General features: G+C 44.5%; 1 protein-coding gene across 1 annotated transcript in view; it reads right to left on the reverse strand.

Annotated features, from left to right (window-relative positions):
• Positions 1 to 16,009, reverse strand: part of CTTNBP2 (cortactin binding protein 2) — a 123,009-nt gene that overhangs the window by 30,735 nt on the left and 76,265 nt on the right. Inside the window, 6 exon segments of the mRNA XM_081211408.1 lie at positions 2,070 to 2,169; positions 2,271 to 2,357; positions 5,707 to 5,786; positions 7,460 to 7,555; positions 8,891 to 9,166; positions 14,412 to 14,529. Of these exon segments, the coding sequence (XP_081067534.1) occupies positions 2,070 to 2,169; positions 2,271 to 2,357; positions 5,707 to 5,786; positions 7,460 to 7,555; positions 8,891 to 9,166; positions 14,412 to 14,529 (757 nt within the window).

Genomic DNA, 16,009 nt, shown 5'->3' on the forward strand with positions numbered 1-16,009 from the left:
GATGCTCACTGCCGTGGCGCAGGAAAAATGGCGGGTGCCACAGCAGCGAGCAGCACTAACAGGCTGGCTCTGGGCTGCTGAGGCTGCTGCTGCCACATTTCCCGGGGACAGATTTGCAAATCTGGGAACTGTCCCCGGGTACGTCTGGTAACCCTAGTCTAACCAAAAGTGAGAATAGTGCCCCCTCTCTCTCACACACAGAAGCACACAGCCCCTCCCTCCGCAGATCAGCAGAGGGAAGGTTATCGGTTTTTCTCTGCTTACCAAATGATTGTTCGGTTGACCGAAAAGGGGGCAATGCGCATCTCCACCAGGATACTGGGTTATGCCTACCTCTGATTGAGCAGAGGCAACAGTGAATGGGAACCTCTCAACTCTCTTAACTAAACAAATACATTTTCTGTCTCCAGCCTTTGTGTCCGGCAAAACAGATGCACACTTTTGACAACTTTGCTTATTGTCAGGGACAGTGCTGAGGGGGGTTACAACGAGGAGCCATTGTGGGTGCCACCTCTTTTCCCCCCTGACCCTGAATCTCCCCAGGAGCAGGAGGGCAGTATAGATTTAGAACAGTGGTTTGCAGAGGGGCATAGCTCAGAAGGGAAAAGCTGGGAAATACCAGATGAAGAGCAGCTAGGAGAAGAAACACATTGGAAGAGAGAGGGTTAACGGATTCACAGTCGCTGGACAACATCCCCCTTCCCCCCTTCCCACGTTCTAGGAGAACTGAGAAAGTTGCTGAATAGAAAGCAAAGAGACTTCAAGATCAGGGTGCCAGATGTGGAGGTGATGTGGATTGAGAGAGGGACAGGCAGGGCGGAGTGTAGCCTTAATTGAAAACACCACAATTCTTAAAGGGAGATGTTCGTTATCCCTTGCTGTGATTATTAAAGAATTCTAACTGGTAAGAAGACTCCGTTCAGTATGTTCTGTTTATCTATTGCCAGGGGGGTGGAGGGGAGGAAGTCGATTCCTTGAAGCCTGACATTTATAAACCTAACTTTTAAACTGAAACAGCTAACTTAGTTATTCTGAAAAAGTTTCACTTGTTTGTTACAGACAAGTTAGACTGTTAGACCAGCCCAATCAAAATACAGTGGTACCTCGGCTTAAGAACTTAATTCGTTCTGGAGGTCTGTTCTTAACCTGAAACTGTTCTGAGCCTGAAGCACCACTTTAGCTAATGGGGACTTCAGGTTACACACGCTTCAGGTTACAGACTCCGCTAACCCAGAAATAGTACCTCAGGTTAAGAACTTTGCTTCAGGATAAGAACAGAAATCATGCTCTGGCGGCAAGGTGGCAGCAGGAGGCCCCACTGTAGTCACGGATGAACTTGCTGGGCGTCACGTCATCATCATTTGTTCTTTATTTCATTTTGCTAGACCAGGCATAGGCAAACTCAGCCCTCCAGATGTTTTGGGACTACAACTCCCACCATCCCTAGCTAGGAGGACCGGTGGTCTGGGATGATGGGAATTGTAGTCTCAAAACATCTGGAGGGCCGAGTTTGCCTATGCCTGTGCTAGACAGACGTATGAGATGCCTGTAAATCTCTTGGGAGTGTTATTCCTATAATCATTGGTGAAGAATGATTTAGAGATGGAAACACTCTGGGTGAATCCTGAGGGATGTAGTCACATGAGGTTCAGTATGGGAATGAAATATTGAGAGATTTCTGCCTATCCCTTATAATACCTATAAAACAACAATTTACCTTCATTTCATTTTATGCTATTCATATGAATTAAATATTTCCAAATCATGAATAATAATTGTATTTTTTTGGGGGGGGGCATTTTTAAATCCCCGACCTATCCTCACATCTGTCAGGAGAGATATAAAATAAAACTATTCAAAGCTTGGCATTAAATTTTGTCTTCAGTTTAGGCTCTGTCTCTTTTTCACAACATCAAATTTTGTCTCTGGAGTTTCTGAAAAGTTAGATTAAAAATATGCCATAGGGTGCACAAAGTGCTTTGGTGTACTATTTCCTTTGTAAACATCATTCCAAGTAAGCCTTCTTTTTTTTAATCCCAGCCTCCGCTGATTTATTAAAATCATCTTACCGCTGTTGATGAATAATTCTGCAAGTTGCTCCTTAGAGAAATCAGAATCTATCTTCACTTTGACAATTTCACAGCTGAATCCTGCAGCCAGTTGCTTGTGCTGTGTTAAAAGTTCACAAATTCAGCAAAGGTGAATAATAGGCTCTTTCTACCCACCCTCCATGCCCTCTGCCAAAATGTTGTATAGTTTTATCTTCTTACCTTCATACAGAGGGCTATTTGGTACGCCACATAATCTTGCAAGCTTCCTTCTGGACCATGGAAGATAATATTGCGGTACTGTTCCACCTATAGATAAACACAGTAATATTTATATGTACTTTCACAGGCCTGTTTTAAAATGAATGAAAAGAGGTGTTTATTGTTCTTTAGACATTGCTTATAGTGCAATCACATAGATGTCTACTCAAAAGCAAGTCCCACTGAATTAAAAGGGACTTTGCTCCCAAGAACCTGCTATGTAGGATTGCAGCCTTACAGATTTTTAAAAATGTAATTAGAACATGGGTGGCCACCTGGTACCCATTTCAATACGGGGGGGGGGATGCTCACAGCCAGCAGCTTATAAAATGGTAACAGTTAATTGCTCTGTTTCTATTCAGGGTTCATAAAAGCATTAAGGACCATTCTACCATCCCTACATCACAAGTCTGGAAGGATGAGTGCCCCTATAATCATGCTTTTGATTCTTAGTACAGTGGTACCTCGGGTTAAGAACTTAACTCGTTCCGGAGGTCCATTCTTAACCTGAGGTACCACTTTAGCTAATGGTGCCTCCCGCTGCCGCTGCGCCACTGCAACGCGATTTCTGTTCTCATCCTGAGGTAAAGTTCTTAACCAGACGTACTACTTCCGGGTTATCGGAGTCTGTAACCTGAGGCGTCTGTAACCTGAAGCATCTGTAACCTGAGGTACAGTCATACCTCAGTCCGTTCTTAAACCGAAACCATCCTTAAACCGAGGCACGCTTTCCCTAATGAGGCCCCCGCTGCAGGTGCCCTTCCACCGTTCGGCTTCCATTCTTAGACCGAGGTAAAGTTCGCGAACGGGGACACTACTTCCGGTTTTGCAGAGTTCATAAACCGAATCATTTGTAAACAGGGCTGTTCTTAAACCGGGGTACCACTGTACTGTATAATGTATTAACTGGAGTGAATGTTAACAAAGACACCAGTCAGTTATTACCCCTGAAACAGAAAATCAAAATGCCATTTAATATCAAATGCCAGGATGTAAAGTGCTACTTTGGGTGCATCCAAGGACTTGCTGAGCAGAGTTGTTGTATTTTCTCCCCTTTAACCAGTAGATCCCTGTGACATTTTACCAAGTGTCAAAAGCAATGGCGCGCAGTCCTGCTATTTGAGAATCCCCTCTGCTCCGCAGAATGAACCGTGCAATTCTTTGGACTGTGAGCATGATTTAGGTGGTTTTTTAAAAATCTATGTATCTGGATAGAATAACTACAGAGGAGGGCTTTTCAAGTATTCTGCGTTTCCTGTGCTGCTATTCCCGGAATGAAATCTAACGCTCGTGTCTCAGTTTCCTAGCAACGTAACTACCTGTAAAGGGTTCTGAAGATAAGTTTACAAATTGAATTCCAAGAGGACTAAATTAGCTCTCTACCACTGTAATAGCCATGTCCTTTGAAGGCTAACTTGCCACTCCTGAGAATTTTGCTTCCTTGCTTTTAAGTGGAAACGGATAGTAAAAGGAACTTTATAGAAAGTGAACTCGGTGTACGAAACTTTAGTGAAGCTTTATAGAAGGAAGGGTGAGCTGTTTGCAGGCTGAGGTCTGCATTCCCTCAAGGACAACCTGTCAGTGGTAGGTGGGGAATTAGAGGTGAAAGGAGAGAGAGAGAGAGAGAGAGAGAGAGAGAGAGAGCGCGCAACAAATGCAACTCACAATGTTATAATGTCACTCGTTCCAGCCTGGCAAAAGCATGTGAAGGGCTGGTGAAGGAGGCAATGGGATGGTGCAGTCCAGGGGGCCAGAAACATAGCCCTTGGGTCTGAGAATTAGTTCCCCATCTTGCTGTTACATGACAGTTCTGTTGCCCTGATAGTTACCGTATTTTTCGCTCTATAGGACGCACCGGACCATAGGAGGAGGAGAACAGGGGGGGGGGGAAATTCTCCCCCTCTCTGCTCAGCGCCCCCTCAGCGAAGTGGCAGGAGAAACGGAGCCCCTTCCATTTCTCCTCCCGCTTCACTGAAGGGGCGCTGACCAGAGAGGGAAAACTGTGCAGTGCCTCTCCAGCAAAGCGAAGCCTGGAGAGCAAGAGGGATCGGTGTGCACCGACCCCTCTCGCTCTCCAGGCTTCAGGCGGCTATCCGCAAGCCTTCGGAGCACAGCGGGAACTCCTGCTCCACTCCGAAGGCTTGCTGATAGCTGCCTGAAGCCCCCGGAGCACAGCGGGAGTTCGCGATGCACTCCGGGGGCTTCAGGCGGCTTCAGCGAAAGCAATGCGAAGCCTCCGGAGTGCGGGGGGAGCTCTCCCTCTGCGCTTCAGAGGCTTCACATTGCTATCACTGAAGCCAAGGAGCCTGCATTCACTCCGTAAGATGCACACACATTTCCCCTTAATTTTTGAAGGGGAAAAAGTGCGTCTTATAGAGCGAAAAATATGGTAAATGAAGCACCCATGTTCAGAGGCAATGCTCCTCTGAATCACATTTGCTGGTATGGGAGGGCTGGTTGCCATCACAGCTCGTCTGTGGACTTTGCACCCGGACAACCTTTTGGGAACAGGGTGCCGGATCAAAGTGGACCTTGGAACTGATCCAGCAAGGTTCTCTTTATAGCCTTAAGAAAGCAGTAGCATTCTGGCACAGGTAGAGAAAACCAGCAAGATAATAAGAGTTAAGACTTGCATTCTTCAAAGCCCATAGACCGGGAGAAAATATTCTGTGCCAACACTGTTTTGTGCCTTTCTAGAGTGGCTGCTTCGCTAATTCATTTTTCAGAGCAGCAGAATGGAACCACTTGTCGTGGTGGGGACATAGCCATAAAAGATTCCAATTGCTCAAAAGCAACCAGGAGCCAATTACAGTGGTACCTCTGGTTACGTACTTAATTCGTTCCGGAGGTCCGTTCTTAACCTGAAACTGTTCTTAACCTGAAGCACCACTTTAGCTAATGGGGACTTCCGCTGCCGCTGCGCCGCCACCACACGATTTCTGTTCTCATCCTGAAGCAAAGTTCTTAACCTGAGGTAATATTTCTGGGTTAGCGGAGTCTGTAACCTGAAGCGTATGTAACCTGAAGCGTATGTAACCCGAGGCACCACTGTAGTTTAAAAGACCTCAAGAGGAGGTCTGAGGGTGCAGTCACACAACTATTTTACTCCCACTTCAACATGGGTTTTGTCATCATGGTAAGATCCATGAGAAACTTGGTTATCTGAATCAGTCCATAACATATTTGGCTCTTGGCAGAGAAGACAAATGTGGAAAAAAATCTGTATGTCGCAGAGGTTTGAGCACTGGCTCCCTTCTAGAGAGTACTGTAGAAGAGCACAGCTCAGGAGACTGTGCCCCCAAACAGTTAGAAAACACAAGAAGTTTGTTAATTTTTACAAAACGATTGTGGTGGAGAGAGATGAACGTTGCTAAGGCAGAACTAAGCTGACCCTTACCAGCCTGAGGTAATTCTGCAGCGTCTGAAGATGGATCATAGATGTATAAGTCACACTGTGCAGACAGCCTTCTTGAGGACCTTTAAAGGAAAGGATACACATGAAAACAACCCTACGCTCTGTGGGGGATTAAGTTGCACAGAGCCAGAGCTGTGATAAATGAGCACGTTTTTTGAACACCAGACTATAGGCATCCCTGCAGTCCTAAAGAGGTTCTGCTTTCCCCAGCTTACTGTACTTTCATTCCCTGCTTCTGTCTCATTTTCTTGCCCTTGGAATCTCTGCAATTTGCCCTTTCTTTCATCCTACCAACCATGATGAATCTTTCCAGTGGTTGGACTCCCCAGATCAGGTACTCCCGAGAAGCTATTTTCTGAAATTACTGCCACACAATAAATACAAGCGTTCAAGAGTCCTCTCAGCCTGGCCAGATGCAAATTGTGCAGACTTCAGAAAGAGGCACAGACATTTAATTCTGCTGTGGTTTTTGCACATGTCTACTCAGAAGTAAATATATTTGTGCTTAATGGAGCCTAGTCCCAGGTTAAGTGGCACACAATGCCAGCTGGAGCAATAAGGAAACAAAATGACTTGGTGCTTTTTTCCTAAGCGCTGTGGGTTAAACCACAGAGCCTAGGACTTGCCAATCAGAAGATCGGTGGTTTGAATCCCCGTGACGGGGTGAGCTCCCGTTGCTCGGTCCCTGCTCCTGCCAACCTAGCAGTTTGAAAGCACGTCAAAGTGCAAGTAGATAAATAGGTACCGCTCCGGCGGGAAGGTAAACAGCATTTCCATGTGCTGCTCTGGTTTACCAGAAGTGACTTAGTCATGTTGGCCACATGACCCGGAAGCTGTATGCCGGCTCCCTCGGCCAATAAAGCGAGATGAGCGCCGCAACCCCAGAGTCGGCCACGACTGGACCTAATGGTCAGGGGTCCCTTTACCTTTTTAATGGCAAAAATGGTGAACTACAAAAGCAACACCATTTTAAAAACGAAAGCCGATCACTCTGCTTTCCACAGTGGTTAGAGGCCTAAATTAACTCCTTTTGGGAATTAATCCACTGTGCACACTAACCTGGGATTAAGCTTGATTGAGCATAAGTGGGACTTATTCAGACCACAATAAGGCTGGTTGAAGACTTGAAGCTATGCTAATTTGCATATTGGGGTGGGGAGGGAAAGACATGGCCCCTTATAATACAAAGATGAATCAGTCTGGTTAAACGACCCAAAATTTAATGCCTATGATACAAGCTCTAAGTCTCCTTTTGCAGCCATTTTATGCCTCTTTCTATATCTTCACAGCAGTCATGTGAGTGGGCAAGAGTAACCAAAGTCAGGAAGTGAGCAAAAATAATGTGAAACTGCACATGCTCAGAGTATTTGCTTTTTGTTTATCCAGGCTGACTAATAATAATAGTAATAATAATAATGTGTGCGTGTTTTGCTGAGAGTTGTGAAACTGCATATTGTGAAGGGCATTTTTTAAAATATGGATCACAAATATTATTCTAATATTTTCACTAGACAAGACTATTTTGTGGCCATAAACTTCCCTGCTTTCCTTGTTTTTCAGGTTTTCCCTTTTGAACATATTGAAGCAAAGCTTCTCTATTCACTGAACTTCAAAGCTTAATAAGAATGTAGCATGTAACTACTTAAGATGACAACTGTCAGCAAACCATTGGCTATCCATCACAATAAACATTTAAGCAAATATGTGAAGCCAAAGTAGGAGCAGACATACTTACCAAGCAGAAATATGATTATATGTTCCACCTGATTCCTTTTCAAAAATTTCCAAGGTGGTTGAGGAAATGCCTGACCTATTGACCACGAAACATTGCCTGTTAAGAAGAACATGAAATCGGTCATACTTATATACACAAACACACAACACATCTATATTTGAAGACACTTGTATATGCCATGTCACATGAATTTAAATTTGGTTAGTTTTAACAAATATTTAATGGAAATATAAACCGTTAGTGTTTTAAAAAGCTTTATATAGTGCCCCAGAGTGCTTTGGGCAACACAGTCAGATGGATGGGGTACAAAAATAATAAAGTTATCATCATTATTATTAAACAATAATGTAACGTCTACTCTTTTTTAAAAAAAGGAATTTGCGATTCGTTTGGATTCCTGGAAATGTCGTATCTCAAACTAAGGACACAAGATTCACTCCACTTCTGGCTTTACCTACCAAGGTTGTACAATATGGCACCTTTCTTATTCTGTAATGTTTAAAAGCTACCATGACATAGGGGACTAAGAAAAATAAGCTTATGCTGAAAGTCTAGAGTTGGCTCCAGAGTGCGGCCAATATGCCAGGGACGAACATCAACAGAAGGTCCACTGCCCTTTTCTACGTTGCGCAGAGTATCCAAACAGATCAGATGTAGCATAAGGGAATTTCTGTTCTTATCCTGAAGCAAAGTTCTTAACCTGAAGCACTATTTCTGGGTTAGCTGAGTCTGTAACCTGAAGCGTATGTAACCTGAAGTGTAACCCGAGGTACCACTATACTAATATCATAATGAAACATCTGGAGGGCACAGAGTTAATGTATTGGCATTTACTTGTTTAATCATGGCTCGATTTTGGACTTTGGGTAAGTATATACAGAGAACAATTGTGTTTCTTTATATTCCATCAGTCCATTGCATAAGGTAAAAAAGAAAAGGTAAAGGACCCCTGAATGATTAAGTCCGGTCAAAGGCAACTATGGGGTGCGGCGCTCATCTCACTTTCAGGCCGAGGGAGTTGGCGTTTGTCCACAGACAGCTTTCTGGGTCATGTGGCCAGCATGACTAAGCCGCTTCTGGTGCAACGGGACACCGTGACAGAAACCAGAGCACACAGAAACGGCGTTTACCTTCCCACCACAGCAATACCTATTTATCTACTTGCACTGGTGTGCTTTCAAACTGCTAGGTTGGCAGGAGCTGGGACAGAGCAACAGGAGCTCACTCTGTTGCGGGGATTCGAACCGCCGACCTTCTGATTGGCAAGCCCAAGAGACTCAGTGGATCACAGCGTCACCCACATCCCCTCAATTGCATAATACACCAGGAGTTCAGTACAACGCTCTTAGCCAAGATACTTGTTGCATACCATGTAACCCAAAACATAGAGGAATTTTCTTTTTCTACAGAGCTAAGACTGCTAATAGATACCAAGTTTGATGGATAATATACTGCTTGCAGTGAGGCCGATGGTGGATTCCGTGGTGTTATTAAGTGTCAAGTCTTCTAGGCTCTTCCATCCATCAGAAGTGATTGCTTGGAAATGGTTTGCCACTGCCTGGCTCACTGCTTTTGAAAAATCATCCCATGCTGTCTGCTTGTGGATGTTTAGCACGCATATGGTGTTTTCCATTTCGAGATCATCTGTACCGCAATGGGCTGGCTCCACCTGGCTAAGTGCAATCCATAAAGGTATCTTCAGAGCATCTGTTAAAATAGAATGGGAGAACTTGAATGTAGCAAAATCTAGATGCAATGACACAATTACAATAGATAAAAGAAAAATATGAGTATTCATCCACACATCTCAAAAACAACATCCCAGGGTACAGTTGGTAGCTCCATCAGATAGAAGAGAATATAAATCCAAGTTCGTTTCCTGTATAGCCAATTTTTTTTTATCATTTGATCTAGCTGTAGGGAAAACTCCAAAAATGTCTGAGAGCCACTTCAAATGTGATGGAATCAATACATCACACACAGAAAAGGCTTTGATGTACGAAAGTTTGTGGCTTGCATAATGACCATCATGTGTGACGACAGAACAATTGTGTCCACCTTTTGATTTCCATGAGGTCTGAACTACTCCAAAGTAATCATAGGGGAGTATTTTAACCTTTCCCACAGCACTTCAGAATGCCTGTTATTGAGTATATTCCATGCTGATCTCATTTTAAATTTGATTGATGGTACAGGTAGATTTAGATTATGTTTGATATGGTGTGATGACTGCCAATTAATGGACTTGCGTTTGAACTGCTGGCACTGGGCTCCTGCACATGTGGTTTTCCCAATTCAGAAAGGCGATGCAGCCCATAACGTTGCTGTTAGCATGGTTGTCATGGAGACAGATGGCATTCAAATAACTATTTCTGCACCACCTGTGGAAATGCCAACAACTTATAAAGGGACCACCTGGGCATGACTGCTCTAACTGCCAGTTCAAACACATCATACCCCGGTACCTAAATAACTCCGAACAACCTTCATGAAGAGTAATGCCTCAGTTAAAAATCTCGAATGATTCCACAATCACTTATTCAACTTCTGAAACTGCTAGGACTGTTGTTCTAACATTTAATTAAAAACCTGTCTGGTGAATTCCACTAGTTCTTGGCCTTGTTTCCATATGTGGGAAGAAAAATCCCCACTTCTGACACCTTGTTACGCATTTTGAGAGCCATTAATATGTCCAGCCCTGCTTTCATCTTTTGCCAGTTCTTTACCTATTCTTTCTACCTTCTTTCATATTCTTTGTATTCTGGGCATTCATCATCTTTACAACAGGGAAAGCAGGGAGGCAGTCTCTCCTCTGTGCTGTGTTTTAGCCCACATACAACTATACTAGAGCTGAGCTGAAATTTCTCATAAGTCATCGTTGGAGGAAAAAGCTAAGGTTTTTCTTTTTCTCGCCCTTCTAGAAGAAAAAAAGCCATTTTGAAAAATGTTCTTGGAAGGTTTTCTACCATTTTACACACACACACACACACACACACACACACACACACACACGAATGATGCTAGGTGCAAGGTGGACAAGTTGCCAATGCAGCAAAGACATGTAAACACACACACACACACACACACACACACACACACACACACACTCACCATCAAAACTGGATGCCTTCATCTGCCTCACCTGCAATAAAACGTACAGTATCTCTCCCACAGCGGCCTCTACAGCCACAGCAGGTGCTGTAACCCTCCAACAGTTTGACTTTACCCCTCTTCCATCGCCTTACGAGATGCGAAAAATAAGAAATATATAAGGAAAAGCTGTGCTAATGAGCCCCAAACCTCAATAAACTGTTTGGATATTTCTCCCTCTCTCTGGAGAGGTTTGCTGAAAAGCTCTTCTCGGTTTCTTTGCCCACAAATAGGGTGGACAATTTTGAGAAGCCATTTGCGGGTGGCTCTAGCTTATAATTATGTTATACTCTGGCCAAATCGCAGGTTCAACATTCTGAATGGCTTGATTATAATGCCTAAGTACTAGTTATACATGCAGTAAGGTAGAAATATGATGTGTCCCTTTGTTCTGTTCTGATCTCAATGCTATAGTTATTATGAAGTATAAAAAGGCATCCGGTATTCACAACAAAATAGTATTAAAATATACTGCTGGTTCGCATTTTATCTTCTGTGATTCCAAGAGTAGGCTTTTGCACACTCCAAACAGTGCTGAAATCTTTTTTCCATACTGAAATCTGAAGGGTCTCCTGTGAACTGTACTCAAGAGATCGAAGTGCAGATGTTTGAAAAAATGTTGTTTTCAATTTGGGACCACACAGGAAGAAGTATGTTTTCATGGTTGCTACAGAATAACTAAAGGTATACTATAAGTTGCATAACAATTGCAAAAGTTATTTTTACATGGAACCAGAAGGCAAGCTTTAAACTTTGTTTCCTTCAATTCAGAGTTATTATGTCAAATAAAATAATGGCTTTTTTTCTTGTTACTTCTTACTGGGCAGGAAACTACAACTAATCCAGAATGCGGCAGCTAGACTGGTGACTGGGAGCGGCCGCCGAGACCACATAACACAGGTCTTGAAAGACCTACATTGGCTCCCAGTATGTTTCCGAGCACAATTGCATTGGTGCTGACCTTTAAAGCCCTAAACAGCCTCAGCCCAGTATACCTGAAGGAGCATTTCCACCCCCATCTGAGGTCCAGCTCCGAGGGCCTTCTGGCAGTTCCCTCATTGCGAGAAGTGAGGTTACAGGGAACCAGGCAGAGGGCCTTCTCAGTAGTGGCACCAGTCCTGTGGAACGCCCTCCCACCAGATGTCAAAGAAAAATAACTACCAAACTTTTAGAAGACATCTGAAGGCAGCCCTGTTTAGGGAAGTTTTTAATGACTGATGTTTTAATGTATTTTAAACCTTTTGCTGAAAGCCGCCCAGAGTGGCTGGGGAAACCCAGCCAGATGGGTGTGGTATAAATAAATAAATAGTGGCAAAAACCAATACAAAAGTGGCAGAAACAAAAACAAAGGAACAAAAGGGGAAATTGACTCCCACCTCTAATGGTAATATTTTGTTTTCCAAATCTTGCTGTGCTGTGAAGTGGGATGGGATGCCAAATGCCTACGGTTTAAGACAGGAAGGTGGAAAGCCTATTAGAGAAAAAGCTCTCTTAAGCGATCTTCTCCAGCACAGATCCCTGTGTTGCAAAATCTACTCTTCTTCCTGCTTCAGTGGCGGAAAACAATCTACTTCCATGCTCCTCAACTGATGTTAAAGGGTACAACTCTATTAACACTTCCATTTAAAGTTCCATGTGAGATCCAACCCTGGGGACACATCCATGTAGGTGCTAATTTAGGGCTCCAGATAAGCTGCCTCAGCATATCCAATCTCCACGGCATAAATATGGCACAGAAATTCTTTCTGGTGCACAGCCAAACCACACAGCTGACAGGGACCAAAGCAGGACTGGTATATACATAAAGGGCTTTCGCTTTCAACATAAGGGACCCCCCTGGTGGAGGGAGAAGTGCCTGCCTTTTCCAGAGAGATGTCACATGCTCACAGTTAAGTTTTAAGAATGATATGCTACAACAGAAGCAAGAATATTAATTGCCAAAAATTGGAAAGCAGAATTAGTACCAACACAAGAGGAATGGCAGGATAAATTATCTGAATGTCTCGAACTGGCAAAAATGATGAGGGCAATTAGGAGACAGCCAACCCGAAAGTTCAAAAAGGAGTGGGAAATTTATAAAGTATATATAATATATAAAACCAGTGCCCTCAAGTTAAAACCTGGCCATGCTTGATCAATTTTTGCAAACCACAATATGGATTCTAAGTATAGTATTCAGATAACAGAAGAAATGGCGAAATGATTAAAGAAGCAGTTTATTAAACAGATAATAAGACAGACCTACAGGGGAAGATAAGGAATTGGGAATTAAGAACATGGTGGCATGAGTTCTTTTGTAAGAACATACGGATATATGGATGTATGGATGGTTTTTTTGTTATTATTTTATCATTTTTGTTAATTTCTTGCGTGTGTTTGTTAAGTAAAACTAATGAAAAGCATATTTTTTAAAAAGTTAAGTGTTAGCATTACAAACTGAATGGGAGACACCAGGCAGAATTGCCCTAGCGATCCAGTTCAGTGGCTAACACTGGAAAAGTTTACTTTGGATTCCAGCTTCAGTGTGATCTCAATGAGAGGCCTTGCGCAAAGGACTATGAGTTGCTGTTAACTCTGCGCTGTAGAATCCCATTGGGTCATTTTAGCAATGAAATAGGTATGGCAGGTGGCTTGGCTCTGCTGTTGCCTTCCACCAAGCCAACATCCCCACCACCTTTGCACTTTCCAAAAAGGTGGTGTAGTCAGTGGTTCAGTCCCACCTGGTGAGCTGCTTCTGAATATATGACAAATGAAATAATCTCAAGCCAATGGGATTTAATGGTGACACACGATTTAATGGACCTAACAGCAGCATGCTGTACTAAACGTAGAGAATGGTCAAAAGTGGTACCGTATTTTTCGTCCTATAGGGCGCACCGGCCCATAGGACGCACCTCGGTTTTTTTTTGGGGGGGGGGAATGAATAAAAAAAATTATTTCCCCCCCAGCTGCGGCTGCCGCCCCAAGCCTTGCGGACACCCGCCCGAAGCACGGGGAGCCCTCCGTAGGGCTCCCCGTGCTTCGGGCTGCAGGCTGCTGCCCCAAGCCTCGCGTGCCCGGCGGGACCTCCCGCCAGGCGCGCAAGGCTTGCGGACACCTGCCCGAAGCATGGGGCACCCTCCGGAGGGCTACCCATGCTTCGGGCTGCAGGCTGCCGCCCGCAAGCCTTGTGAGCCTGCGGGAACTTCCGTTGGGCTAGCAAGGCTTGCGGATAGCTTCCTGAAGCCTGGAGAGCGAGAGGGGTCGGTGCGCACCGATGCCTCTCGATCTCCAGGCTTCAGCGAAAGCCTGCATTCGCCCCATAGGACGCACACACATTTCCCCTTCATTTTTGGAGGGGGAAAAGTGCGTCCTATGGGGCGGAAAATACGGTAAATAATAGCAACAACAGCAACAATAAAAAAAGTCAGCCTGCACTATATTTGCCTGAAAGTGATGCCAAGGTAACACTATAAAACTTTGACAAGGCAGATTCCTTCTGGATGATGTGGGACCCAATCGAAAGAGCCATGTGGCAGTAGGGAATTTTAGCTCCCATTTACAAAAGCAGACTCCATTTTGCCTGTCTGTTTAGGAGCAGTCTCCAATTCAGATGTAGTCTCCATGGCAGTAAATTGATATTCAGCCACGGTTACATCTCTCTGTCACACACATACCCCAGTATACCTGAGAATCAGCAACATACAACTACGTAACAATATGCAATTTACAGCAATGGGCTTTTCAGCAATGCTTGGCCGCCGCACAGAATCTGCTGCTTTTCCAGAAATTTCCACGTATTCATGACTTAGCTGTTACTCACTCAGATTCTCTAGAAGCTGCTTGCAGTCATCGGTGGCAACATCGTGCAGGGTTTGGTTGCATTTATCTTCCCTCTCAGCCTCTAGTTCCCCATGGCTACACAAGACTTCTAGGCAACTCTGGGAAGATAAGAGCAGGAAGGTTTCAAGGAATTAGCTTGAGCTGAAACTAAGTTATAACCTGAACCCAGCTTTTATAGTGTCCTCATTTCAGCCCTTAAAATACATACTTCCAAACACTGAAAAATTATCTATTAAGAGGTTCGGTTTTCTGACAGGGAGAACTTTGACCACGAGAGCCCCTCATTTAATGTTTTCCTAGTCTGAATATGTAAACCTGAATTGGGAGTAGCTGTGGAAACTCTGGACCAGTGGTGGGCTGGATGAGGGCCGATAAACTGAGTTTAAATGCTGACAGGACAGAGACTCTCTGGGTGAATGGTTCACATGTCCAGGATATAGTTAGCTGTTCTGGATAGGATTGCACTCCCTCTGGAGGAGCAAGGATGAAGTGTGGGGGTGTTTTTTGTCTGGAGGTGCAGGTGGTCTCGTTGGATAGGAATGCCTTTTACCAGCTTCAGTTGAGAAGATAGCTTAGGCTTTTCCTGGCCCAAGAGAGCTTGGCTACTATTTGCATTGGCAAGCTCAAGACTGGATTACTGCAATATGCTCTATACCAGGCTTCCACTGAGTTTCACCTGGAAGCTGCAACTGGTGCAAAATGCAGCTAGGTTGTTGGGAGAGGTATCTCATCAACATCATATACAGTCATACCTCGGGTTGAAGTAGCTTCGGGAGGAATATTTTCGGGTTGCGTCCTGTGGCGACCCAGAAGTAACGGAGCGCGTTACTTCTGGGTTTTGCCACTCGCGCATGCGCAGATGGTCCAAATGACGTCACGCGCATGTGCAGAAGCGGCGAATCGCAATCCGTGCACACGCAGAATTGCGGACGTGGGTTGCATTCGCTTCAGGATGTGAACGGGGCTCTGGAACGGATCCCGTTCGCATCCAGAGGTACCACTGTAAAACATCTGTTGAGGGAGCTTGCACCGGCTGCCAAAATGCTACTGGATGCAGCTCAAGTTGAGCATTTAAAGGCAAACTGGGTAGCCTAAGGGACTGCCTTGCCCTTATAAAATTCATGCCTTGCAACTGTAATCTTCCAACGGGGCATGGCTGAAATGGCTAATGCACCCAGCATCATGATGTTTTGGTACTATGGAAGTCACCGTCCTCAGCCACACCCTCACCTGCCCTGCTGTGTACCCTGCCTAGAATGTTTTTGCCTGGCCAGAATGTGCCGCTGAACTCTTATAAAGCTTCTTGCTCACCTGGAGGGAGGATAGAGAGCCATATGAAGAAATGAGCCTACTGGGCAAAGGTGAAACCTACAAGTACAGTATTGCTTTGCCTGCTTCTGCTTCTGCCCTGCCCACCATAGGCATGTGGGCCCTGGAAAGTTCTCAAGAAGGGGATGTGGTGCTCAGGCTGAAAATGATTCCCCCAGCTCTATGTGGATGGCTCCTAAGTGAGAATGATGGGGTTCCCTACGCATGTTTCTCCTTTCCAAGTGCTTAGTGCCTATAATTGAATTAGCC

Source organism: Podarcis bocagei (assembly GCF_964188305.1).
Source record: "Podarcis bocagei genome assembly, chromosome: 10".
Classification (NCBI taxonomy): Eukaryota; Metazoa; Chordata; class Lepidosauria; order Squamata; family Lacertidae; genus Podarcis; species Podarcis bocagei.